Here is a 27644-nt window from a genome sequence, read left to right as displayed (position 1 = left end):
TTGAATAAAACGATTTGTATTTTAATCAAATCTCTATAATCGTAAGAATATTTTATAACGGAAATTTTAAAAAGACATATGTATAAACCTGAAGGATCAACTTTATATATTAATATGAGAATTGGAAAATATTAGCCATCTAGAATGTTAACTGTTCTGGACTTGTCTATCATACTTTGAAAACAAAATGCAGTTTCCCATCCATTAATAATAAATTGGCCAAAATGTAGATAAAAATATATATTTTGCTCTTTTATCATGTAAGAAACAGAGATATTTCTTAAGGTAAGTATCCTTTGAATCTCGAAGACGGAAGACCTTTATCCACAAACAACACATTTCCTTTCAAGTCCAGATATATGATCGTCTTCCTGACATGGACAAAGAAAGATAAGTTAGAATATGCAATTTTACCGGTTTTCTCTAAAAGTTTATCAGCATGTTCCGTTACTTTACTTAATTTTACCTTTCCTGATGTAGTCTTTTTCCTCCCATTCATGCTTGTTATGCCTATTGAGATTGCTCCACTTCCTGAAAGACAAAGTTGTGGTTGTCCACTTCATTCCGAGAAATGCCGAGTTTCACTTGCCGCTCCTTATTTACTAAGGCATAATATACTAAGACGCATTTTAGGGAAATATAACGAAAATGAAATTTCACCCAGTTTTGACTCAGTGATCTTATTTATTTTCATAGAAATACACAAAAAATGAATGCAATTTCTCAATGACGGGTGGATTCACATATTGGTGCACACAGTTGAAACATGTAGATTATTTTAGATTACCTTTCTTAAGCTGACTACATGATTGTCATGAGTACTCAATTTTTTATATTTGTCAAAGTAATTACACATAAGTATCTAAAATGGAAGACTTTGATAGTGTATTTAAAATCATTGTAAATTTCAAATTTTAATAACGTTTATGATTTTTTTTTCTTTTGATATTCATTATGACTAAATTTCCATGTCTTTTATTTACAGGACCTCACGATTTTACTATTTTTGCTATGAATTTACATAGAATTCTTTATAAAGAAACTATTTTATACAATTTTGTATAATAGAAAAACGTAATGATTAGTGCACTAAAATACCAACTTTTAAAAATATTTTCTACTGTTTTATTTTTAATATACTTATTCCTTATAATAAATATTGTGAAATCTTGCATTGAAATTTTCCCCAAATTCACTCTCAAAAAGAGCCTTTTTCAAAAAATCAAACTAAAAATTAAGCGATTAACTGATAATAAAGTCCTAAAAATTTTAAAATATTGTTTTGCCATCGAAGAACGCATTTGAGCTGAAATGCGTTTCACTCTAAAACATCGAAAAACAAATGGAAAATCAATTATAAAATTCTATCTTTAAAAACATAAAGAAAGCTGAGTTAAATAAAAGCATTAAAGTAACAACTTCGTTTTAATTAGCATATTTTTATATTGATGCTCGCTAAAGTCACTGAAATATATTTTGAATGAATTTAGTTGAAACTTAACAAAAAGCTGATTTAAAGTGTTAAGAACTTAACATGTAATCGCAATCCGATCTATGAAGCTTTCCTCCTTGAAATGAGTATTTAATAAGTTTCAAATTCATTTCTTTCTTGATTGTCATACCTATAATAGTTCTTAATTCCTGGTCTTTATGTTGTACCACTTCAATTTTTTGATGATCATGTATTTTAATCTCTCTAATATAAGAATTGTCTGGAAATAAGTCATCATTAATTTAATCGCGAAAAGCTCTTTTATTCAGCTCTCTCGAATAACAGCTCTTTTGTTTAGCTCTCTTGGATAAGAGGTCTTTTCTTTTGCTCTTCCAGATAAGAACTTTTTTATTTAGCTCTTTTGTCTAAGAACTGCTTAAACGGATATTGCCTTTCCGCTCAAAAGCTATCATTTCCAACAATATTATACGAAATATACTGCATTAACAGCAGTTTAATGAAGTTTATGCTTCTTTATATTAACACTCATAACTTACATCAAATTAGAAATTAAAAAAAAACATTTATCTGCATTTAGCGCTAAATCTCATCAAAAAATTCTCCCTATTTCTTATTTATAACCAAGAAAGCATTTTTCATGAAAAATATTATTCATCTGCAAAGTATTCAGCAGTAAGAAAATTTGTTGACAAGAGTGATTGTCATAAACTTCCTCGTGATTTATGAATATTTAAAATCTGCTGTTAAGATTGCATTATCAAATTGAAAAACATTCGACGACGGAATAGGATCGATATTGTTATTTGTTTAAAAATCCCTAGATTCTTCCATAAAAATATTTATCTAGGCAGGTAGACGGCATGAGCTGTAATTTGCTGCGATGCAAATGTCAATCTCTTCCTCGCAACGATGGCCATTTATATTTTTTTCCTGCAAATTTAAAATAGTTCTCTTTCCAATAACATTCTATCTGCTTTGGATTTTTCGCACAGCTAGGTTTACCTTTTATTTCATAAGAAAGTGGCAGAATTGTTAATATATTTGCATCACCGAAATTCTGTTTCATATTTGAAACACAATTTATCAGTTTTATTCATACGATATTAATGGAATCCAAGTATAGCCTAATGTAGATTTATTTCCACACGTTTAAAATAGTTATTTTTAGATTTGAATTTCTAACATCTGAATTAGAAAACAATCTTGTTTTTAACATTCTTACAAGTCTTGAAAGGAATTGGGCGATGAAGCATATTTATTACTTCTTTATTTTATTCTGTCTGTAACATAATACAAAATTTTTGTGATAAATTTGAAACGATTGCCCATCTATACGAAATCATTGGAAATGGGATTAATTAATTAATATTTTTGTTATTAATTTTAATTTTGTTAAAAATAAGTAACAAAAAATTTTTTTTTTGAAAAAAATACATTTTCCAACTATAATGAAACAAAATTTATATGGCAATACGTGGTACTGTCAATATATTCTATAGAAAGTGTAGGTATTTATAGGCGAGTCTGGAATACGAAAATTATTTTAGAATGTTATTAACCTTCTCTAGTCATTGTACGTAATACCTAGGCTTTGTACGTAATACCTTAAATGTTATTTAGGTAAAATATGAAAATAAAGCCATAATAAAGTCCGGAAATATTTACATTATTTAGAAAAAAGAATTCTATTAAAAATATTTTATTCAAAAGGCTCAAGGGAAAATGAAAGTTATACAAAGCAAAGTTTACGTCCTTTTTATGTTATGCTTTATACTTTACCAGTTTGTTATTTGGCATTACATAGAAGGCGTAGATATTGTTTGAAATATTAATTATTTCATACTTTGTCTAAAAATTACCAAACATTTTCTAAAATGCTAGATTTTAAGCTTTGTCGAAACCATAAACATAAAATTTTGGTTATAAGAATTCTAAATTCAATTCGCTTTGTCAATGAAATACAATACGGCCCCCTTTAAATAATCATTATGCTTTAAATATCAGTGTCTAGAAGTCTAAGATGAACATATTAAAAATTATATCAGGTAGAGTTCAATAAATTGGTATTTATGATAAAAAGATCAGAATTACGACGTTTTTATTTTTCTCGCTGTAATTGCAGACTCCTTCTAGTAAGATAAGGATAGTCCTTAATGAAGAATTGATAAAAGGTAATTAGTAGGCGGCATTTATTGTTTCAAGAACCAAACATGGGTCATGATACGGCGAATATAAGACAAAATTTAAAGCTCTTAATAGACACTAAAAAAATAGAAACATTGAAAAAAGGGAATCAAATACTAATAGAACAGTTAATGTAATTTGTTTTCTACGCACAACTAATTGGCACAATACCAAAAATAAAGCTAGATATTCAGCAAGAGTTAAAGCAATGAGAGAGTGCAGTCCTAATGGAATTATTTCTATTGTTCTAACCTTAATGAAATTACTTCATGCTTACGTGATGCGTGTCAAATGTAAACTGATTTAAATTTGGAATTCATTGTGCATCTTTTCACGTTAAAGAAATCCGTACATTTTGACGTGATACGCATCAAATACGCCTCAAAAATTTTATTTTGGAATTCCTTGAGTATTTTGCAGGAGGAAAAAAACTCGATATCCAAAACAGGGCGATATAATTTGCAGTTGAACGATATTTGATCACAATTATTTTAATCATGAGAATAGTGATATCCTGTAAATTGAAATTCTATTGAAATAATTTTTGAAAAGGAACGAGGTGACATAATTATTTTCATTAAGTTATCTTAACATAGAGATTGTCAAATTTTTAAACTGTCCTCACAGTGTAGCGCTTTAAACTTTCGGTAAAGATATCGAAGCATATTCAATATTTTTAAGAGATCAACTAGTCAAAAGCAACTGTGGCAATTTGAAAACAAGTTAAACAATTTTTTTTTTAAGTGTATGGCTTATTTTTTGTTACATTTCATATCTCAACACTGCTCTTGTTTTAGAACTTGGTGACAAAGCTGAAATAACAAATCTCTTTCCAGTATAAGCCTTTAAGCTTGTTATATTGTTTCAGTACTTAAGCTCCTAGATATAAAAAATTATCGGAATTCAATCGCATTTGAATATATCCTACCATCAAAAATTAAATTAATTTTTTGGAATTTTCTAAAATTATTTTGTCTAATAATAATATTCACAAACTGTTAGTTTATTTTTGAATGTATTTTACTAACGTATTATTTAATTCCACAAATGACATATATTTGTATTACAGCATTTATATTTTTAATTAAATGCTGTAAATTTTATGTATATGTTATTTATGTATATGTAAATTTTATATATGTACATAATCTTTCATTCAAGTGTAGAATCATTAATAAAATACGAATTTTTTTCACCTTACCAAGATAAAATGCACTTTAGTATATTTCTAGTACATAAGTTTCTCTAAATTTTTTCTCCCCTCTTCCCCTTTCTCTTTCTACTTCTACTTTCTGAAACGTCTGTACAGGTTGTAAAAATCAGTTGCTAGGAAATTTAAAATGTAATCATCTTTAGATTGCATTAATAAACAAAATTTTAGCATTTTTTTGTAAGTTCATTTCCTTAGTTATAATAATATTTCAAACCCCTTTAATTAATGATACTTTGTTTATTTAAGGATTCTATTAACTTTATTTATTAGATATCTAACAATAAATTAATGACAATTCAAAAATTCTCAAAGTTTTTTTCATTTACTGTCTTAATTACCAAATTAATTATTAAATAAATATTATTCTGTTTTCAATATGGTCAAAATATTTTATTTAGAAAACTCTGATTATTACTTGAATTACTTATAATTTGAGGAATAAAAGTAGAGAGTGTTTTTCACTTAGAAGAACAAAATTTGTCATGCATTGTTTGTCTAAATATTAAAAGAAAAAGCGTCTCCGTTATCCAAGCAATTATCTCATGCGTTTCTTTAATATCTGTCTAACATGTAATGTGCAGATTATTTAGATAATCTAAGATTAAGTAAGAAATATGAGAAACGAAACAATTTTCCGCTCTTAATGATTCGGCTTAACCTGCAAATTATCAAGATAATCTGCACATTACCTGATTTACGCATATTACCTGATAATTTTAGTTCATGCCAAATTTTGAGTTTTCTGAGGTAACCGATCATTTTCATAAATTTCCTTTCCTCATATGAAGAGCTATAAAGAGTAATAACGCAACTTTCTGAAATCTTTCACAGTGCATGATTACTTATTACCACATAAACACTTTTTAACTGTTATCTCTTTTTTCAAGTAAATAATTTTTGATAAGTAAACTATAATTAATTTCGCTATCAAATTGCTGAAAAAAAAACAATTCGTCTGCAGTTTTTAAGGATAAAATATGTTTATTGAAAGCACACACACTACTTAAAATACATTTTCATAACCTCTAATCCAACCAATGGCTATTTATTTTGTTTTATTATTAGGGTGTTGGGAGAAGAGATATTATTTGCCAAAAAAAGAATTTTCATTAATTATACTCAGTTTAAAAACTGTATCTAAGCATACATTTTTAAGCATGTTAATTACCTCTGAATTAATTTCAAGTAGATAATTTGGGGAGATAGAAGAGTAAAGTATATTTTCACTGACGATAAATATTTAACTCCTTTTTTGATGAAAAATAATTATCAGAAGCATCTAATGTCTTTCCCCAAGAATTCCAGACTGTTTTAATTACATTAAATTAAATTGAAATTAAGTAAATTACATTTTTCTGTAATCCTTTTCAATAATTTATTTGAATTTCAGAATCTTTTGTCTCAAAGTAAAAAATCATGCATTCTTTGATTCAAAATACATGCGCAAAAACTAGAAGAAAGAAACAATGGATTCTGAAAGTACTGAAGAAGAGAAATAAGCTACAACATCAAGTTACAATTTTTAAACAGAGTGAAAACAGCTTTCAGCAAATAATCTTATAATCGAAGAAAAATTTAATTGCTTATAATAGCCAAATTCATATTTCCATTTTCTTAAAAATATTGAAAAGATATTTGAAAATTGCTTGTTATTTTAAATATCTGACAGTAAAATTATCACTGTTGCTCAGCTTCAACAATTTATACTTCGATGAAATTTAACGGTGTTTAGAAATAAAGGCATTACCAGATGCGGAATAGATTATATGTATATACTGCCGTTTGCTTGTTGGGTTATGCCGAACTATTTTTTTACTGCAAAGAAAACTATTTTTTCGCTGAAAAGTTCAAAAGAGTCAAAAGACTGCTACTCACTTCAGTTCCTATCAAATCTTCACTGCAACAAATATGTTGTTGCAACTGCTTCTTTTCAATTTCGGCTTTCCTCCAACAAAATAGCGAACTATATGCTAGTAATAGTACTACCTTTTTAGTCTAAGTTTTCTATCTCTATGAATTCTATTTTATTTTTTATACTCGGAATTTATATCTTTCTATCTATTTGAATTTTTTAATTCCAAAATCATTTATTAAGAGTCATTGAACAAATTTTGTCATCAGCATTTTTTCTGTTAAACTATTACAGATGTTTTTTTTTATTTAAAATTGAATATAAACTTATATATAAATAAAATACAACTACCCCTTACAAATTTATAAAGGGAAATTATATATTGTTACTTGGATAATTTGATTGTTTATGTATAGGTAATTTGCTATAAAATCTAAAATATTATTAAATAAATAATAAATCATGAAAATGAAATAGATAAAAAGCAAATTAAATTTACTAAGAATATTTCGAAGTTACCATTTCACATGAAAAATAATTTGCATCATTAAAAATAGTTCTCATTCCCGCTAGAATTTATAAATAAAATTTAAAAAATAAGAATGAATAAAAACATTTGCAAAGGAAGGTAAAATTTAGTAAATTATGTATATTAAACTAAATTTTACCTTCATTTGAATTTCTTCCAGAAAAAAAAAACGATATATTGAAAATATTCAAAAAATACCATTCATATTTTTTTTAAAATTGCTGTGTGTTTTGAAAACAAAATTGGACACAGATAGGCAACGCAAAAATGACTGCTATTTTTTAATAAATATAGTTAAATTTATTAGTAGAAGCTGAAATCAGCACATTTTTAATAGGGTGATTATCTTTCAAAAACTATATTTATATAAACAAATATATAAGTGTTCTTTGAATAAGATTCTTCCTCTTTTCATCTAACTATTCAAAAGAACTATAATAATAAAGTATAATTGTTTTCAAAAACTTTTTTTCGAAAAAAAAATATATATAAGTAAACAGAGTTATGAAACCTTTTCACACTTGATTACAGATTTATTCTAAGCACACCGAAATCTGATTAAAATTTTACTGAAAGTAATATTTTCAGCTACGCTCTATAATTTTTTTCATTGAATTTCATTTAAAATAAGCTTTAATAAATTTTCTTCTGACACGTGTGTGATTATAAATAACGTATTTTTGCTTTCTTCTTCTAGGTGCTTTTATCATGCTAATGAAGAAAACATTTCGTAAAAAGTTAATTACACAACCAGATTTTCCTTTACCTGACGACAGCCTTTCTATCTGATTAAGTAGTTAAAAACTGATTAAAATAGCCATATGATAAAGGATCTTACCTACATAATATGTTTATGAAATACAAAGCTACCAGAAAATTTCAAACAAAAGAATTTCTGTGTTGATTTTTTATACAGCAGAATTAATTATAACTACCTGGATATTGATAAATAGTAATTGAAATCATTTAGTTATTTATATTCTTATAAAATGTACACAAAAGTGAAAGCTTGCTATTTTGTGTAGTTTTAGCATAATGTCGTTTCAAAATAAACCCTAAGCACCTTTGTGTTTATTTTTTAAAATTTATTCCAAACAAAAATGTTAATAATGCATAAATGCAAACAAATTCTAAATATTTGCCATGTTGCATATGGATAGTTCGAAAACAATGCAAATTGAATTCATTTGTAATGAAATGTTGACGATGATTGTTTTTGAGCTTTAAAAAGATTTATTCGGAGTAAAACTGGTCGATTTAAAAAGAATAACTTCCACAAAGCTGTTTTACATTCGAAATGAAATTACTGTTTTATTTATTCAGATAGTATGGCCCATTTCTTAGTTATTCGTTTCCTGTAAAAAAAACAGAAAACGCTCTAAGTCATGTCGTCGATTTTCTTAAAGTTATTTCAAAGCTGTGTTTTATGATTAATAATGTAACTGGCATGAAAGCATTAGCATGGCATTTCTAGAGGAGAGTTTTTATTTCATGCATTTACTTCAATCGAGAAAAAAATTTCATTAAGGTGCAATTCTAAAGTCTATTTGCATTCCATTTATCCTTTTACGAATAATAAGGAGCAAATGCTTATTTTTAATGAAAGGTATCCTAGAGCATCAGTTCTATCACACTAAAATTACATCAATAGAATGTAAATGAGGAGAAAAAAGAAGATATTCTTATAAATTATTTTGATATTTGTATAAATCTAGGAATACAGAACTAAAGCTCTTTCTTAAGTATCCTAAACCATATTTCATAGAATATCGAATTGAGATCGTGAATATAATTTATGATGTCAAAAACACTTCCCTTTTTCAAATATAAATGCAAATTAAGCATTTATAAAAGATTAGTTACTGAAAATGCATCCGGAAAATTGAACGAAAATTTTGTAGTGAATGGTCTGAAAGATTTTCATTTAAAAAAGTATTTCTAATTCTACTTTACTCATTTTATTTCCGAAGTATTTCACAGTTTTTTCCTATAAAGCGAACTCTCTAATAAGGCTAGATTTTTAATAAATTAAGTATATTCTTCAGTTCAAAATTTAACAATACTCCTTTATTTTTCAACTTGTAAACATAATGTGAAGAAACCGTAAATAAAAAGAGAAATATAATCCTATTGCTAGACCTTTTAGTTTACTAATTTCAGTACTTAAAAATATCCTAACTATTAGTAAAATTTTCGTTTATTTAATACATAAATAGAATCAATAATGCTTCAAACAAAATTTTTCCATTTAGAGAATGTCTTCATATATTAGCATTTATTTCTTATATATAGGCTTATTTCTTCACAAAGCCAACAATAATAAAAACCTAATGTTATTTTCGCCTTCTTAAGTACATATATTTATGATAATTGACAAAAGAGATAATGCAGCTCTGCTCGGAACAATTTGGCTACAGCGAAATTGTTGCGGAAGTCGAAGAATATACAAAAGAAATTAAGTGGACCGGAAAGCAGTAGTATTCTTTCGTTATCTCATTTCTCAACAATAAAGACATCGGAGGGTTATTTGGAAATGAATTCACGATTTGATGTCCTAGCTATTGGAAACGAAAAACATAATAATAAAATTTCTCAATGCTTTTTCATTTAAACAAATAACAAAATGAAAGCAAAGAGGGGTGAGATATATAATTTTCATAGTTTGAGGCTATTAAAAAGGGATTTTTTTATATAGGCAAAGAAATGAGGTTCAAAACATAACTTTCTGCAATTTAAAATTCAATTGCAGTACTTAAAAATCAATGTGGTCTTCAAGTTTGAAATAAAATTCATTTAAAAAATGATAATAAATAATTTCAGTTCATTTAAATAATATAAATATATGATTTCATTCATTTATAACTTTTTAAACATTTCCTATGACTTTTATCTCAATAGAAAAAACTCCTTATTCAAAAAGGAATGATTTTTATTTTTTAATTCGATCCGAAACGCTGCTCAACGAAACATTTTAACTTTTTCATTAATATGATTAGAGCCCTTTTTTTAGTTAGAATTAATAAAAACTATACTTAAAAAGCAAGAAAGTTTGCAGAGAATAACAAATATTTTTTTTGTTTTATTCACTCACTAGTTTAGAGCGTGGGATGTCGCGATATATCATTCTCGATATTAAAAAAGGCTCCATAAAAGTCTTTTGAAATGAAATTTTTCATTTACATTTTTTAATTCTTTACAAATATTTCATTTCTATTCTTATTTTTTAAAATTTTGTTGTAAAATTCAGTTTTTTAAGAGATGAATAAACTGAAATCTTTATTTTCCTATAACTCAATAAAAAAATAATAAACTAGAATTACACATTTTTTGTTCTATGCTTTCTAAACGAGTTTGAAAGTTACTAGTTTGGAAACAAAGACGGAATGAAAAATTGTTCTTTGTTTTTGTTTCAGACATGTGAATTCTATATTAAATAAAAAAATAAACATAGGTAGTAAGGAAGGAATAAATTTAGTCCTAAAAAATTAATGGTAAAAAAAAAAAGATTTTCTTGTCAAAATACTGTTATGTATTCTTTTGCTCCAATTAACAAACAAATTTTGCTCTTATATTTATTTTATATGAATATCTGAAATCGGTGAATTTTTTTTGGGAAAATATTATTTTTACATCATTAAAATGCTTTACTAATCAAAGTATAACTTCAAATTTTTTATCTATGTATTCTGAAAACAAAAAGAACTTTAAACTTCATATTGATTTTTTAAATTGCTTTTCTGAACTATGATTTGAAAAAATATAAAATAATATAATTCAAAGAACATTTTAAAGTTCTTTAAAATAAGCGTCTTCATATTTCCTTCTTTACACTAAAAAATTTGAATATTGTTTACTTCATCAAAAGCCTATTTATATGTATAGATGTTTTATATTTGTTGATCAAAATGAATAAGTTCAACAGAATAATTTCTCATTCCATTATATAAATAACCATTCAAGAATTTCATAATAAAGATAATCAATACAAAATGGGTGGACATCATCAAAAATGTAGGTAAAACTGTTCAAGTCTCAAATATAACATGCAATTTATTGAAGTGTTTATTTTAAAATTCAATGAAAACGAAATGTTGCAAAAGGTAAATTTATCTAGAATTAAAAGATAAATGTATTTAAATGTAAACTTTTAAAATACTTTAAAACATAAATGAAAATTTCGGAAATTGGAAAACCTAGTTCTTGACTCATTTCACATAAAAACATCAAAATAATTTCTACTTTAAAGGCTGAAATAAGCACGTTCCAGGAATGAATTACACGGGAAAGTCGATAACATAACCACCACCATTTCTATAGAATCCAAGAATATAGTTTCCGTGCTTTGAATGCCTTCTGTGAAGCTGTATTATTTACAGAGAGTCAGCTAAACAGTCCTCGTTTGAATGCCAAGGCATTAACTCGCTTGTTTGAGTTTTATCTACGACTGCGAATACCGGGCGCTGTATCATCAGATTTCCTGCGATCTAAGCAAAAGCAAACATATCCTTTCAGTCATACCCATAGCAAATATATATAAGATTCTTTGTTTTAATACAAACTCTAATATAAATTTAATACTAAAAATTTGCATTCATAAGCAAATATGTCAAATAAAAATGTTTCATATAAAATCATACAAAAATTAAATAAATAATTTATGAAGCTTCATATTGAATCATAAAAATGCTTTTCATGATTTTGGAAAATTATGAATTAAAAACAGTGATTTTAATGTCATTCTAGAAAATAATTTTTAAGTTAAAATAATTCAGCCACGATTTTATTTCTTACAGCGCTTCTTCTGAATAGAAACATGTATCTATTCGCATATGATAATGTTGAATAATTTTTGAATAAATTTTTTATAATCAAATCTAATCATTTTGTTTAAAGTACATCTTCAAATTAGTTTTACTGTAATAATTAATTTTAATATAGATGAAAGATACAGCGAGACGTAAATTCGTAAAATAGAAAACAAAATTACGAATTGTAAGCATTACGTTTCGGACCGTATATTATTAACATTTTTACGGCTGTTTTTAATCCTAAGCAATAGTAGCTAAACAAAATATCGACTCATACATATGGTTTAAATGTCTTCAACAGAATATATCACTTCTAAGTAAATTTTCATAAAAATATTTTATTATTTTTATCGGAAACAATCTGATCAGATATTTATGATTCTAAAATTTTTCTTTATTAGATATGAATGACTTTAGAATGTTTGTATGGTTGCTAAATCGTAATCAACTTTAATCACAGAAGTCTGTAATATAATTCTAACCTATTTTAACGTACAACATATTTGTTGAAAAAACAACTAGGCTCTATTGCTCGAGTAGTAAACAAAAAAATATCTGAGCTATTAACTTAAAATAAAAAGCATGAAGAAAACTTTAATTATTTAGTCGTTAATAAATGCATTATATTTCAACTGTATAGAACTTAAACATAGTTATTCATAAAAACAACAAAACACTTATGATTCTCATAAGTTTAATTGATAAAAAAAGACATTTATTTAAAGGACTTAAAATTTTGTCATTACATATATTTTATATCACCATCTAAATTTATAAGCTGACTAGATTCATAATTTTAAAAAATCATGATGTAATGCTATTTTTATTTAACTCTTCATATTATAATTTTATCTTTACTGTGTGTTTGTGATAGCATTCAACTACTAAATTCTATATTTTATTCTTAAAATTGCGTTTTGGTTATTTTAATTTCGACCCAATTCATTTCTAAATTATACTTCCATCATCAAACTGGTTGTCCAGAAACATTAGTCCGTTTGAACCTCCTGAAAATAGACATATAAGATACAGCCTAATTAACCAATATTATCAGAAAACTGAAATATTCCATTTACGTTTAGATTAAACTGGTTGATATATCCGGCTTTACTCAGAATAAAAAATTATTTCACATAAAATATTTTTTAAATAAAACTTCTTTTGTGCAAAATATTATAGTTCATTTTGTACTTTTCTTGTCTGCTTTTAATTAAAATACGAATATCAATTGAACTAGACGATTTTTAAAAACCATCAATAACTAATTTTCTCCTTAATTTATTATAAATTTATTGTATTAGGGACTTCAAATTTTGTTTACAAATTCTTTCGTGCTTCTTCATTTTAAACATGGTCATATCATTAATTTGAAGCAAATAAAATCATTGTCGAATTAAAAGAAAAGAGACATTTTTAAAAATTGTAGTATAGTAGTTCAAAGTGTAAAGAGGTCAAAATTTCTGTTAATTTCTGGTTAATTCTATATTTAATTAATTTTTGCGCTTTGAAAAACTGACAGAAATCTTTCTCGTTTCTTATTATATAAGACATTAAATTCGGTTCAATTCTGCTTTATTGCTTAAGAGGTGACGTGGAACATACAGATATGCATTCACAACCATAATGACTTTTATTTACATGTTATGATTAGCATCCCACTTTGAAATTACACAAGGGTGTGTTTATTGATGGACCTCGTAATTTTAAATCGTGGTCAGATGACCAGGATGGTACCTAAACTGATAACATCCTCTCCACAATACATTAGTAGGGGACATTTTACTCTGATAGATATCTATTCCACGCCTAATCCACAACTTCTCACATGGTGTGTTTGTTGTTGATGGAATGGTCTCGAACTCGTGATTGTTCGGTTCTGAATCCATCCTAATCTCTGCCACCAAATTACCTTAACCTTCGTATTTCATTCAAATTTAATGCTCATCTACGCAGTCTTTGAATAACAGTTTCTTTTTCTATCTGAGAAGTTTCCAAAATACCAAGACTTAATAATGTAGGCGTTTAAAGGAAACACTTTTGTAAATTTCTAAATCTGTTTAAAACTGAATTACAAGACGAATGATTAAAAGAAATACATACCTACCATTATAGCATTACTATTAATTTTAGTAAGTAGGTATCAAGGTGAATTGCGGTTGTTAGAATTAACTGAGGATCGATGCCATGATTCTTACAGCTTATTTCACGCAAAAGAATTAATTTTTTTTTCATATTTTCAAAAGCTTTTCTTTTAATATGTCATATTTAATCTATTTAAAGAAGTATTTCTTGATATTCTCTGTAATAGGTTTTCGTATTATGTCGTAATATAATTTCTTCAAACTCGGGATCAAAAGGTAAATCTGTTAAGAGGAGTGTCTGAAGGATTCACACCTTAATTGAATTTTATAGCAAGTTTCGCCCTCCTCGCGGTTTTTATAAAAGAACATTTGAATAATTTCATCAATTTCAAAATGTCTTGAAGTATTATCTGAATTTTCTCAAAATTATTTTCTGTCTTCTTAAAAAAAACCTTTCCATTCTCTCCGCCGTTGGGGCGGGTATACAAACAGTATTGTTTTTGAGATTTCTCTCAGAAATATAGGGAGGAGGTAACCATTGATGATGTATCTAAAGGTCACGAGTTTTGATATGAAATAAAAATTTTCGAAATCGATACAATAATTGGGGTTGGGAACTCTGTCAATAATTTGTCTAGAGGCCATTATTTGCTGTCTTTTTTTAAAAAGTTCTAGCCGTTCTCACCTCTCTCACCTAGGGAAATGGGAATTTCGGTAACACGAAAAGCGTTGTGAAGCTCTTATATTAGAAGTCGTTTTTAAAACCATAGGAAATAAGTAATAAGCATTGTTAGTGTGATTTGACCATACTTCACCATTTAGCTCCATTCTTGACAGAAAGAGTGGAAACGCAGAACACATGAATTCAAAATAAGAGCAGGCAAGCAGAGATTTGATACCAGAAATGCTGGCGCAGAAGAAGGGTATATAACGTTTTGCCAAAAACAAATCAAACATATTTTATATAAATTTTTATATTTGGATGCATTTTAAAGCTTAAAAACTGAAAATTTATTGCTTTTTACTTTTCCGTAATATCACTGATAACAATCGCTGATTCTCATTTTGTAAAACCTAGGAAAATCTTAACTTGAATATCATTTTAATGAACTACCTTTACGAAATTTCTTTCATTTTTGTCACCACTCAAGACTTGGAACCTTTTCAACTAAAGAGCCTCTAATCAAAAGAGAATATTTCCTCTTTTTTGAAATGATTTTTTTCAAAATTTTCTAATCTTAGCACCAAGCTTCAGAAGTATACAATCTCATTTTGTCTCAAAGCTCATTTTCTTCGTAAAGCTACTTTCAATTCTTAATTTTTTATAAAACTTAAATAAATTCAGTTCTATTTAAGAAATTAGTAGAAGGGATATTTTCTCTTTTGATAAGAAACTTCTCGATTATGCTTTAAAACTTTACTTCATAAAAATTCAATGTAATTAAGCCGTCCTTTCTGATACTGTATTATTTGTGTATATGATTCATTCTTTGATTATTTAAATAGTTAAAACAGAAAAAATATTTTATATGTCTAATTAGATTACCCTTTATTTACGCTATAACGCTTGTACATTTTAAATACTTCATAAGATCAATTAATTTTAAATTTCAAATTATGACTGAAAGCATAGAATAGCTCTTAATTCAAGAAAAGGTTAGCTGTTTTATTTGCAAGCAAACTCAAACGTAGCTATATTTCTTTTTAAAAGAATTAGAATTTCTCAAGAAGGAACGATATATCTTTCATCATTTTTGTCAACAATTCATCCTTCAATGCATTTATTAACTTTAAAAGAAGCGTTAAACTTTAACTTTTTACAGCGATATCCTAAAGAATATAACAAAGGGCTGCGAAAATGATCCCTGTCTCACTACAAAAATCAATTTAAAAAAATGTGGCAATTAGCCTTAACCCTTTGTCAATTTTCTGTCTCTTTAAAGAAAATGCTAATAGGTCATATAATATTGAAACTGCAAGTCATTCTTGATTTTGTATCTAAAAGTTAAGTTTAGTGACTGCATTGAGCTTCTTATGATAAACAAATTTCTTGTATCAAAGCTCAAGTCAAAACATTTCCTTATTAAAATACTAGCCGCCTTTAGTGACCTGCTTTTTGGACGAAAATATTAGTTGTGTTTAGTTTCAATTAAATTTGTTATGCATAGCTCAATACTAAGGATTTCCACAACAAAATATTACTTCCTCTTATCCGAAGTATAGAGGTGGTAGTGAAATCATCAAAGAATTCAAAATGAAAATTTTGGCGAATCTCCATATTTCAGACCTCCCTAAAACCGAAAAACGCATTTTTGGCATTATTTCTATCAACACGATAACTCAGAAAGCTTTGAGCTAGACGGCTGAAATTTTGGTATATTTCCTTATAGCCAAATTTTGCAGGTTTCTAGCAAATTTTGAATGTCCATTCACAGGAAGTCTGTCTGTTTGTCTAACTAGCTGTTCGGTAAATACAAAATGTAAAGAGCAATTTGGATAAAATTCGGTACAAAAGTTTATCATCTAAAACATAGATTCTTATCAAATTTTGAACCTAATCCAACCGTCTTACAGTTGACCGTCAGTTGGTCTGCACTTTTGCATGCATGTAACACAACGACTTAAATCGATGAAAATCGGTATTTTATCTTGTGACTAAAATTATAGTTCGTCATCAATCGAATGGCTAAAGGCATCCAAAATACACATCCTAGTGATAAATTCAATAAAAATGATAAATTTATGCCAAATATCTATATTTAGTAACTACAGTTCACAGTGCTATGTAAATTATTCGGGGTCACAATTTTATGCGGAAAAGGGGGGGGGGCAAGACCTCTAAAGTAGAGTATACAAAAAAGTTTCGGGGAGTATACTCTCTCTAGTTTTAAGCATCAAATTATGGTTTATATTAAAAATTTGTTATTTAATACTTTTGTCTGCTCTGTTTATTGTATGCATGAAACTTCTCATTGAAGTAGAGTGCTATGACGTCGTAGTACCACCAAAAACTTAAATGTCTGGATAATATATTTCAAACTGTGCAATGCAATTCCACTTTCTGGTTTTTCGTATAAACTGCGCAAATAGTTATATCAATCTTTATTACTTAGCATTAATTACTAGAAAAAGATCATGCGATTAAATATTTGACGGAACAATCAAAACTATTTAAATTGCACCTCAAGAATTAAATCTATGTTTGAAAATTATTCAAAAATTGCTTTTAAAAATTGTAAAATCCAGGAAAAATTGCATAGCAATTAAATTAATATCAGTGAAAAGGCAATTTATTGGATTTTAAAACGGATTGTAAATCAGATTTAAGAAATAATATTTTCGAGCGTTAATTATTATGAGGAGGAAAATTTATACTTTATCTATGAATATTCTAATACAAGTTTCAAAAAAATCTTTTTGAGTTGCACATTTATACTCTCCAAAGTAAGCCTGTTCCAAATTCAGTAGCTCTAGGTCAAACGATTTGTCCTGTTGAGCATCAACATGCGCACATGCATATATATCCTTTATTATTAAAGAGAAACAGGTAACAAGAAGGAGAGACAGGTGAAGTTGACGATTAAGCTCCCTGTAAGTCAGATATACAAAAACAATTGTAATCATCTATTTATGTAAAACAGAATGCAGAAACATCATACATCTGAGACACCAATGTAAAGGGCGGCCGTCAAAGTGATCTCTTTGTCACTAAATTTAGTAACCATGGGTTTAAAATAGAACACAATAGCAAGTAAAAAGCCTTATCAACAAAAGAATGTTGGAGTACTTAAAAGTAAGTATTCAAAGGACTTGCCGTCCAAAGCGATACAAGCTTCGCATGTTGTTATTCATGCAATTGTATTGTTGTTCTATTGTAAATTTATATTCTCCTTTGAACACCTTGTGTTGTAAAATTTACCTGACTTATCATTTTCCTTTACTTAATAAATTCTACAGTTTCGAATAATCTTATTGAAAAACTCTTTTATCTTACTGTCCGCCCTTTTTTAATTTATAAATGGACTTTTTCACCAAATTTCAGAGATTACAGTATTCAGTTTTTAAAAAAATCAGTTATTTAATATATTTTCAATAAATTGTTTAGCATGAATATATCTTCATGATAGTTATTTGAGTAAAATTCTTCGGTAAATTACCTTCAGTGCTCTTTTGTCCCGTATATAATAAAGTGGGATAAATTTAATAAAAACAGTTTTTTAAAACACACCTTTATTAAAAGTAGGTATATTTTTATTTTTACTATTTCGAGTTTAGCTTTTAATTTTAATTTAATTTATAACTCCTAACATATATAATTATATATGTTAGGAGTTTTTAAATTAACTTTTTCTCATATTTACTATCAGGTAGTACCACTGGTGCGTAGTTTAAAATGTAAAAAATTTCATTGATTAACTGAACATAAAATATTTTTAAAAGTGCGTTTCCATCTAGAACACACAAGTACGTATAATTTCAAAATTGTAGCATTTAACGAAATAAATGAAACATTGTTACGAATGCCCGTTCTTATAAACGAAACAAGTTAAACTAAAATGTATAAAAACAATAATAATGCAACAATAAATTAACAGCAACTAACAAAAGCTGACACTAATTGATATTTTGGTCAAAATTCTCATCGAAAGCAGTTTAAGACATCAAAATGCATTCGCTTCATCTTTATTCAAAATGCACTAAAAGAAAGTAAAAAGAAGACATTATAATATTACAACCATTAACTTGCTATAATCCATCTTCCGTGATTTTTCATTCTTTTAAATGGATAAACTAACATAACTTGTTTTGAAACGCAAATAACCTATTTTGAGAAATATAATAATTATTTGCTATCTTATTTTACAATTCTGATTTATCCTGCAAAAGTAAATTCTAAATGCATGTTATATTTTCAAATCATTTTTGCTACTCTAATATTTTCTGTAATATCCATATTTTAGTTAAAATGAAAGAATTTCATTCAATCTTAATAAATGTCTCTGACAAAATGATTTATTTTGCTTCAGGTCCCGACTGAAGGAAAGTATGATATTCCTTCTGGAAGACTTGATGAAAAGCAGAAAGCTATTTGGAAAAGATCATACAGGGTTCTAAGAGGAATGTCGTATTTACCACTTGATAAAATAGGAGGTGGAGTTGTACTCAGAGAATTGCAAGATGAACAACCATTTGGAGATTCCCATCAGGAAGAAAAGAATGCTATCTACAAAAGATCAGACAGAATTCCAAGAGCAATGCCTCTTGACAAAATCGGAGGAGGAGTTGTACTCAGAGAATTACAAGAAGAATCCTCTGAGCAACCTAAAAGGGAACAAAATAAGAATGCTGGAAGAGAACGCCTCAGTGATGATTCTCAAAAATTAAAAAGGAAGCGTAGAGATGCTAATGCCATTGATGATAGCATTTTACAGAAAACCTTTGAAGAAATTGATCCTTATAAATTTAATTTCTTTAAAAAGAGAAATTTTGATGAGATAGACCGAGCTGGTTTTCGAAACATGGGCAAAAGAAATTTCGATGAGATTGACAGAGCTGGTTTTCGGAACATGGGTAAACGAAATTTTGATGAGATAGATCGAGCTGGTTTCCACAACTTAGGAAAAAGGAATTTTGATGAAATAGACAGAGCAGGTTTCCATAACTTAGGAAAAAGGAATTTTGATGAGATCGATCGAGCTGGTTTCCATAACTTAGGAAAAAGGAATTTTGATGAAATCGATAGGGCAGGTTTCCATAATTTAGGGAAAAGAAATTTTGATGAAATAGATAGAGCAGGTTTCCATAATTTAGGGAAAAGGAATTTTGATGAAATCGACAGGGCTGGCTTTCGTAATATGGGCAAAAGAAATTTTGATGAGATAGATCGAGCTGGTTTCCACAACTTAGGAAAAAGGAATTTTGATGAAATAGACAGAGCAGGTTTCCATAACTTAGGGAAAAGGAATTTTGATGAGATAGATCGAGCTGGTTTCCATAACTTAGGAAAAAGGAATTTTGATGAAATAGACAGAGCAGGTTTCCATAACATAGGGAAAAGGAATTTTGATGAAATAGACAGAGCAGGTTTCCATAACATAGGGAAAAGGAATTTCGATGAAATAGACAGAGCCGGTTTCCGAAATATGGGCAAAAGAAATTTTGATGAAATAGATCGAGCTGGTTTTCATAACTTGGGAAAAAGAAATTTTGATGAAATCGACAGAGCGGGATTCCGCAGTATGGATAAAAGAAATTTTGATGAAATCGATAGAGCTGGATTTCGAAGCATGGGAAAACGAAATTTTGATGAAATAGATAGGGCTGGATTTCGTAGTATGGGAAAGAGAAATTTTGATGAGATAGATAGAGCAGGATTTCATATGTTAGGAAAAAAGAATTTTGACGAAATTGATCGTTCAGGGTTTTCTAACATTGGTAAACGAGTTTTTGATGAAATTGATCGATCAGGATTCACAAGTATTGGTAAACGAACTTCAGAAAATCCAGAAATATCATTGCCCATAATTGATAAATTTCTGCTTAACAATGCTGAGAGTTATCCTCCAGGATTTCTGCTGAAAAACATTGGAATAGAAAATGATAGCAGTATGGGTAAAGTGTATGATATGAACATGCATGAGGAAGATAAGAGAAATTTTGATGAAATTGATAGATCTGGTTTTAACAATATAGGTAAAAGGAACTTCGACGAAATAGATAGAGTTGGATTCAACCATATTGGAAAAAGGCAGGTCGACAAAGCAGCTAAAGCTCCTTTCAGCAAAGAGGATTCAAGTCATGGCAGTGAAAATCAAGTATATGGGTCAGTATACAGTGCAGCAAATAGAGCAATGGGCTCTATATTAAATCCTACTACGCCGAAGGATGCAAAGATCTCTTCAATCATCAAAGAGAAATAAGAATAGTTAAAAACATTATTTACTTGTCGTAAGTATTATTTTTCTTGTGGTTAGCTTCTTTTTCGGTGAATAACATTCATTCCTTTGTTTTTACTAAATTTTCAAAAAAATATATATAGCAACAGCTTTTTGGAGTTGTGTATGTGAAATCAAATTTACTTCAAGCATTAAAAATAACTCGTAGAATAGAAATTATGCAAAAAAAAAAATAATAAGATCTCCTTTAAAATTACAACTTCAGAAATTCTGGTATTCGATATACTATGTTTTCTACTTAATATTATTCTTCAATGTGTGAAAAAAAGAACTAAAATACTTTTCGTAGAAAAGTTATACCTGGAAATCCTTACTAATACGTTTTCTGTAGTTTATGGCCTTCTTCACATAGGCAGCTGGAAAAAGTTAAAGAAAATACTTCTATAATTCTTCAACTTCTATCTTGAATTCTTCAGAAACTTTCTGGTACCAAAATTGGTTGGAGCTTTAAAGTACATTCATTAGCATACATCTTCATTCTATTAGAAAGTAAATTGATCTAACTGGTCTTAATAATGCAGTCACAATCTAAACGAAGATAAATTTCTCGTTGTTATTTATCAATAATGTAGACAAAGATAAAATTTGATTGATTCTGGATGGTCAAATCTGAAGACAGCAATGGTTAATTCTTTCATTTATTTGTTTCTTAAGTTTTACTCCCGCCTTTTGACAAGTACTTTGAATCTATAAAATATCAAATACAGTGAAACATTTTTTTTTTCATTCACTATACAATTTATTGTTACATCTCACTCAGGCTTGCATGCCCAAGAATAACGTTTTAGAGGGTGATTGGTGCACTGCTTTGAAGAAACGCTTTGCCTAGAATATAAGATTAACTTTTTCTGGTCATGGTCATTTGATAGATCAAATTTCTCATATTTAGCATTTAATGAGTCATTAGAGGATTTATTTCTCTCCGACTGATGCGAAAATGTTTAAATATCAAAGAATATGAAAACAATACATATATAACAAATTTACTGATCATCTTTTTAAAAATTGTTTCATGTAAAAACCTTTTAATTTTTTTTGTTATTTATAATTACATTAGACTTCATCATATAAACTTTATAATACTGACTAAATAAATCTATGAATTAGCAGAAAAGTGGACATCCAATTAAAAGGATTGTCTCATACGTTTCCACTAGATTTGCATGTACCAAATATATATATGAGTTTATATTCGATATTTCAGTATCATGAAGGCCGGCGTCATGACATAGTAGTAGGGCGTCCCGGTTCGGGCATGGTTGTTCTTCTGTGTTCTATCTGTGACGTGCGTGAATGTGCCCCCTATAAAAAGGGGTTATGTAAACGAATGTGACGCATGAAGTAGCTAAATTGCACTTTTGGCCCTAGTTGGCGCTATTGAAAAAATAAGAGACTCTCATTCGGCTTAAATCGCTGACAGATCTGTCAGCGGGCTTGTAAAGTGCCATAAGTAACAACAATATCATGAAGAGCTCCCTCGTCGAAAATAAATATTTTCTTCAGTTATCTGCAATTTTGTTTTATCCAAAGATAAATTAGATATGATTACTTCTGGATCAGTACCAAATCAAAAATAAAATTTAGTGTGTTATGTAAAAAATTATTTGAAAAAAAATTAATTCTCCTTATTTTTATTAAATATGGAAACTTGCATTCTTCATTTCGTTTTTGATGTTTAATAAGTTTTAACTTCTTTCCCTATTGTTATAAAACATTTCCATTTTAGTGCGAGAATATGGATTATTTGCAATTTAGTGCGAAATTTTGAATCGTCATTGCAAGTATATCCCAACTTAAATTCAATGATAGAATAGATGTAGCCTTTCTAAATATTACAGTCTTTATTTCTAAAAAAGCAATTTCTCATCATTTTTAAATCTCAAAAAAAAAAAAAAATATTTTAAAATTTTAATTGCATTACATTGAGATTTACAATATATAAGAGAGGGATAAAATTGAAGCAAAAGCATTTTATTTCCATTAATTAGTTGCACCATCCTGATAGCAATATGTAAATGCTTATGTGGCAACTTCGCTTCTTTTTATGAAATTAATTTGGGCCTCCTCATCAATGCTCCAAAGAACAGTTCAATTCCACTTAAATACGAGTAAATCACCAATTATCCGCATTTCATTTTTTTCAATTTGTTTATAAGGGTTAAACAAGTATATCGTTTTTCTCTTGGATCTTTTCAGAGCATTTAATCATGTAATCTCCAAACATGTTTATTCTTGCCAGAAATTATTTTTGTTTAGTGCAATAAAGATTTATGTCAAATTTCCAGCTTTTTTTTGTTTATAAAGAATATGCGATCTCTTAATTCATGCTTGAACTATCCAAAGGAGATGACAATTGGAAAAAATGAGAAATGAATTGTAGGCATGTTTCGTTATATTCTTCCAAAACGTTCTACAATGATATGAAATAACATTTTTTTTTTCAAACTTTTATGGCACCCGAGCTCAACTTGAATGGTTTCATAGATACAAACCACAGCTGTGGGCAGAAAATATACACCACTTTCATTGATAATCCTTTGATCCTGTACCATTTCTCAAGTTTGGTGAATTTTTTCTTCCTTGGTGAAGATTGACGAAGTCTCGTACCCTCTTCTGTCCCTTTTCCCCGACAGCTTTTAAATTTCTTGACCCACTCATGCATATTGCATAGTAGAGCAATGTTATTACAATTTGGCGGAAATTTGCAATCTTTGGTACCTGAAAAATTCAGATAACTGCTCTTCGTTTCTTCTTGATGCAAACGCCTATTGGTTTCGTTTACACTGAAATGAAAAAAGAAAGAAAAAAGTGCTAACAAGACCGCATTTTGCTGATACAGTTACAATAGCTTTAGTATGCGTTCTCATAAAAAAGTACCACAAGTTTTAAGACTTTTCCAACAAAAATGCGAACAATTTTTTTGCTTACTCATGCGGTAACAACAAATCATAGCAATAATTTTTCCTTACTTTTTGTTATCGCTACACATTTATTAAATTTATTAAATTAAATGTTAAGTTTCAGGCTTAATTCTCCTTCCCCCTTCATAAGAAAGAGATTTGGTCGTCAAAAGAATTTTTCGCCGAAATTAACTTTTTAAATTCCTGCCGACGCATTTGCTTAGCTAATGACGTTTTTAGCCTCATCTCCCTTTGAATGTTTATGATAATTCATAAATATATTTTTTAGATTATATGCATGAAGATTTTTAATGAATTCTTGAAGGTTTTCAGTTTCGTTTGGGAATTGCCTGAAATAAAATGACCGATAATTTAAAGTAATAAAATATCTTTAATCTGGAAACTTATTTCAATATCTATTTTCCGTAGGGAAACTGTTTTGAAGTTTCACGACTTTCGAATCATTTGCAAAAAGAAAACTTAATTCAGCAAATCTGGTTAATTCATTTTTGTCTTATGATATCGTAAACTCGAAAGAAGTACCTTCAACTGCACGTTCCTGCATACACATCCTTATTTTTTTTAATTTCATTATATACTAAAGAATACATAATTAATTTTATCGAACTTGCATGTAATCAAATTCAATTTCAGGAATGAGATCATCGATTTTTTACGTGGAACGTTTTGTCGGTTTAAACATTTGGGACCTGCACGTAATCTAGTTTTAGCATGTGGCTACTTCTGAAGAGCAATTATTTGCAATTTTCTTTTAAGATAGTAAAATATAATTATCGTTTCTAGTCGGAATTGTAGTTTTGAGGATAAATTGCAAAAACTCTTTTTCTAGGGTATCGTTTTCTGGGTATCAAATGACTTCATATCCTGCTAGTTATACTTTTATAAAATATCAACACGAACGTTTGATTATGATGTAGAAAAAAGTTTTTTCATTATTATTTGTTAGCTTCTAAAATTATTACTATTAAGAAACTATCAAAGTTATCATAACGTAATTGGCATTTATATCAAATATATCATAGATGCAAATTTCAGACTATGATTCGCCGCTGGTTACACAGAATCAATTAAGATATCTTAATTTATCAATAATACATGTCGCAAAACAATTTGTCAAATGCGTTTCTATAAGCATAAGCAATAAAAATTTATTTATTTTCTAACTATTGGTTAATATAGTAATATTCCATACTAATATAAATATATGGGAAACAATAATCTTATCTAAGCATTATGATATATGGGAGAAAAATGAAGGCCCGGCAACCAATTCATTTTCAGATAAATAAATCAGAACACACATCTGGGTGGAGCATGGAAATTCCACATAAGTCAAGCATTCTTCATGTCTATCTCTTTCCCGTTTTTTCCCCTTATAACAAAGAGAAAAATAATTACTCTCTGGCCAATTTATCTTCATATAGGTGACTTAAGATTTGAATATATGGTCGAAACTCTTTTTAAATACAAATTCGTCATACTTCATACAAATTTCTATCCAACTCTCTATTGTCATTTCAATGTTTCTATCCAATTTTTCTTTGAAATTCTCTGTCTGTTTTCTTTGAAACATTTTCTATTAAATAGACAAATTCTTTCCTTAACAAGATATATAACACTCCCAAACATTTCTTCCCTTTATTTATCGAATTTCAGTTTATCTGGGTTTTTGTTTGTTTGTTTTACTAGATTGCACTTTGAAGTGACTCCTTATGATCAAGTTTCATAATTTTCAACAATTAAAGCTCCTTAATAAGTTGGTTAAGTGAACCCAGTGGCTAGAGACGGAAAATGAATCTTTGAAGCCGTTAACACCAACTACTCATCACTTTTGATCGATCGCATTGATACACAGACAAAATATTAGAGTATTAATTGCACTTTTTATAGCCAAATATGACGGCAAAGTGAAAAAATAATAGTTTGCACCGGATTCTATTTATCCTTTCTACGCCAGCGAAGGAATCATAAAAAAATTTCCGAAAACTCAAATATATTGCAATTATCCAACTATAGATGATCCAAATTTTTAATCAATAGGTAAAATAGAGGGATAATTAGTTCGTTATTTATATAAAAATTTTCATAAAATATAACCAAGTATTAAAGATGAAATATTGCTCACTGTTTTTTTATCCCATTATTAAATTACAGAAATCCGATTAAACAAGTTTTATATAAACAATTAATAATAATTCTATATAGACAATAAATAATACCAAATAATTTATTTTAAACAAACACTACATTTCTTCCTTTTTTATTTGTAATTTTATAGTGCTTTATAAGGGTGAAGATAAAATAACTGCTTTAATATTATTAATTTTTAGGAAATTTCATCAGATCAAGTTCATAATTTTATATTCATTAGAACTAATATTATTACTTTTTGCCTTTAAAAGATTTAAAATAATATTATCAAATGTCGTTGAGCTTTCATCATGAAAGAATTTTTAGAGGAGAGTAGGGGATGTACCTAAAAGCTATTTTTCGAAAAAATAGCTCATTATAGTACCCTCTAGCTCTCATTATAGTACCCTTCAATGTGTCGAAAACATGAAAAAAAATATGGTCATGTTTAAAAAATATTAGACAACTGTTGTATAATAGTAATTTTGACAGAACCATGTTATCATTGAGATTTAAAAAGTTATATTGTTTTTTTTAGGTGAAGTTGTTCCCGCCAAATGTTCAGAAGAATATTTCACAATAAAACAGTTATACTTCTCTGCACTGCTGTCAAGAGTTATGTATTCCTGAAGATATCATTTGAATGTAGATTGTAGATGCCAAAACAACACATGAAATAAAAAGTGTTAAATATTTAAAAGTTGTTTTCCATGTACAAAATTTTCTAAGAAGCATTAATTTCCAAACATTTGAAAAAAGTCCTGTTTCTTGCTACTCAACAAGATGAAATGAACACAAACAGAAATTAAAAACGATTAAAAAAAACTTTTTTTTTCTAAGAATTGCTTTGCAAAATCAATATAAACAAATGTGAAATTCGTTATTAGATTTAAATTAGTGTAAAAACATGCAAGTGCCTTGGGATAAATTTTATTTATTAAGAGGATACAAGACATTCCTAATTTTTTAAAGTATTTTTTTAAATATTTTGATAATATTTTAACATTCAAATAAAATCACCTTGAAAACAAAAAATCATTTTATTCTGTCCTTATATTTGAAATTTAAATTTAAAAAAAGCATTTTCTTAAATTCCCTACTATTTTTTTCAAACACGAATATTTTTTGTTCTAAAATGTATTTGAAAATTTACTAAAATATATTACACAAAATTGTTCTTGGATTTAAAGACACTTCTAATATTAAAGTCAATATAACATTTTTACTGTTATGTATAGTGAAAAATTAGAAAATTTAGCACTACTTCATCTTATATCTTGTATGCAAAAAAAAATTAAGTCATTGAATGCTTATTACACGCCTAATTTTATCATATACATAATGATAAATAAGCACAAATAAACTGAAAGCTCGGTATTAAACCGATAAAATGCCTTAGCATTTTTAAAATATGATAGGTGGGGAAAAAAACCTTGCATAGAGAAAATCCCTTAGAAATTCTAAATTAAGTATATATTTTCCATTTATTATAGTTAATAAAATCTAAATAATATCTT

General features: G+C 27.9%; 1 protein-coding gene across 1 annotated transcript in view; it reads left to right on the top strand.

Moving 5' to 3' along the window:
- Window positions 1-26827, top strand: part of LOC129961053 (FMRF-amide neuropeptides-like) — a 51525-nt gene extending 24698 nt beyond the window's left edge. The window contains exons 2-3 of the mRNA XM_056074856.1: window positions 19148-21068; window positions 26666-26827. Of these exons, the coding sequence (XP_055930831.1) occupies window positions 19148-21040 (1893 nt within the window). The 3' untranslated portion in view covers window positions 21041-21068; window positions 26666-26827. The remainder of the gene's footprint in view (window positions 1-19147; window positions 21069-26665) is intronic.
- The last annotated feature ends 817 nt before the right edge of the window (window positions 26828-27644 follow it).

The sequence above is a fragment of the Argiope bruennichi genome, chromosome X2, assembly GCF_947563725.1.
Source record: "Argiope bruennichi chromosome X2, qqArgBrue1.1, whole genome shotgun sequence".
NCBI lineage: Eukaryota > Metazoa > Arthropoda > Arachnida > Araneae > Araneidae > Argiope > Argiope bruennichi.
Note: the sequence above shows the minus strand (reverse complement) of the source record. Positions and strands in the feature narration are given on the sequence as shown.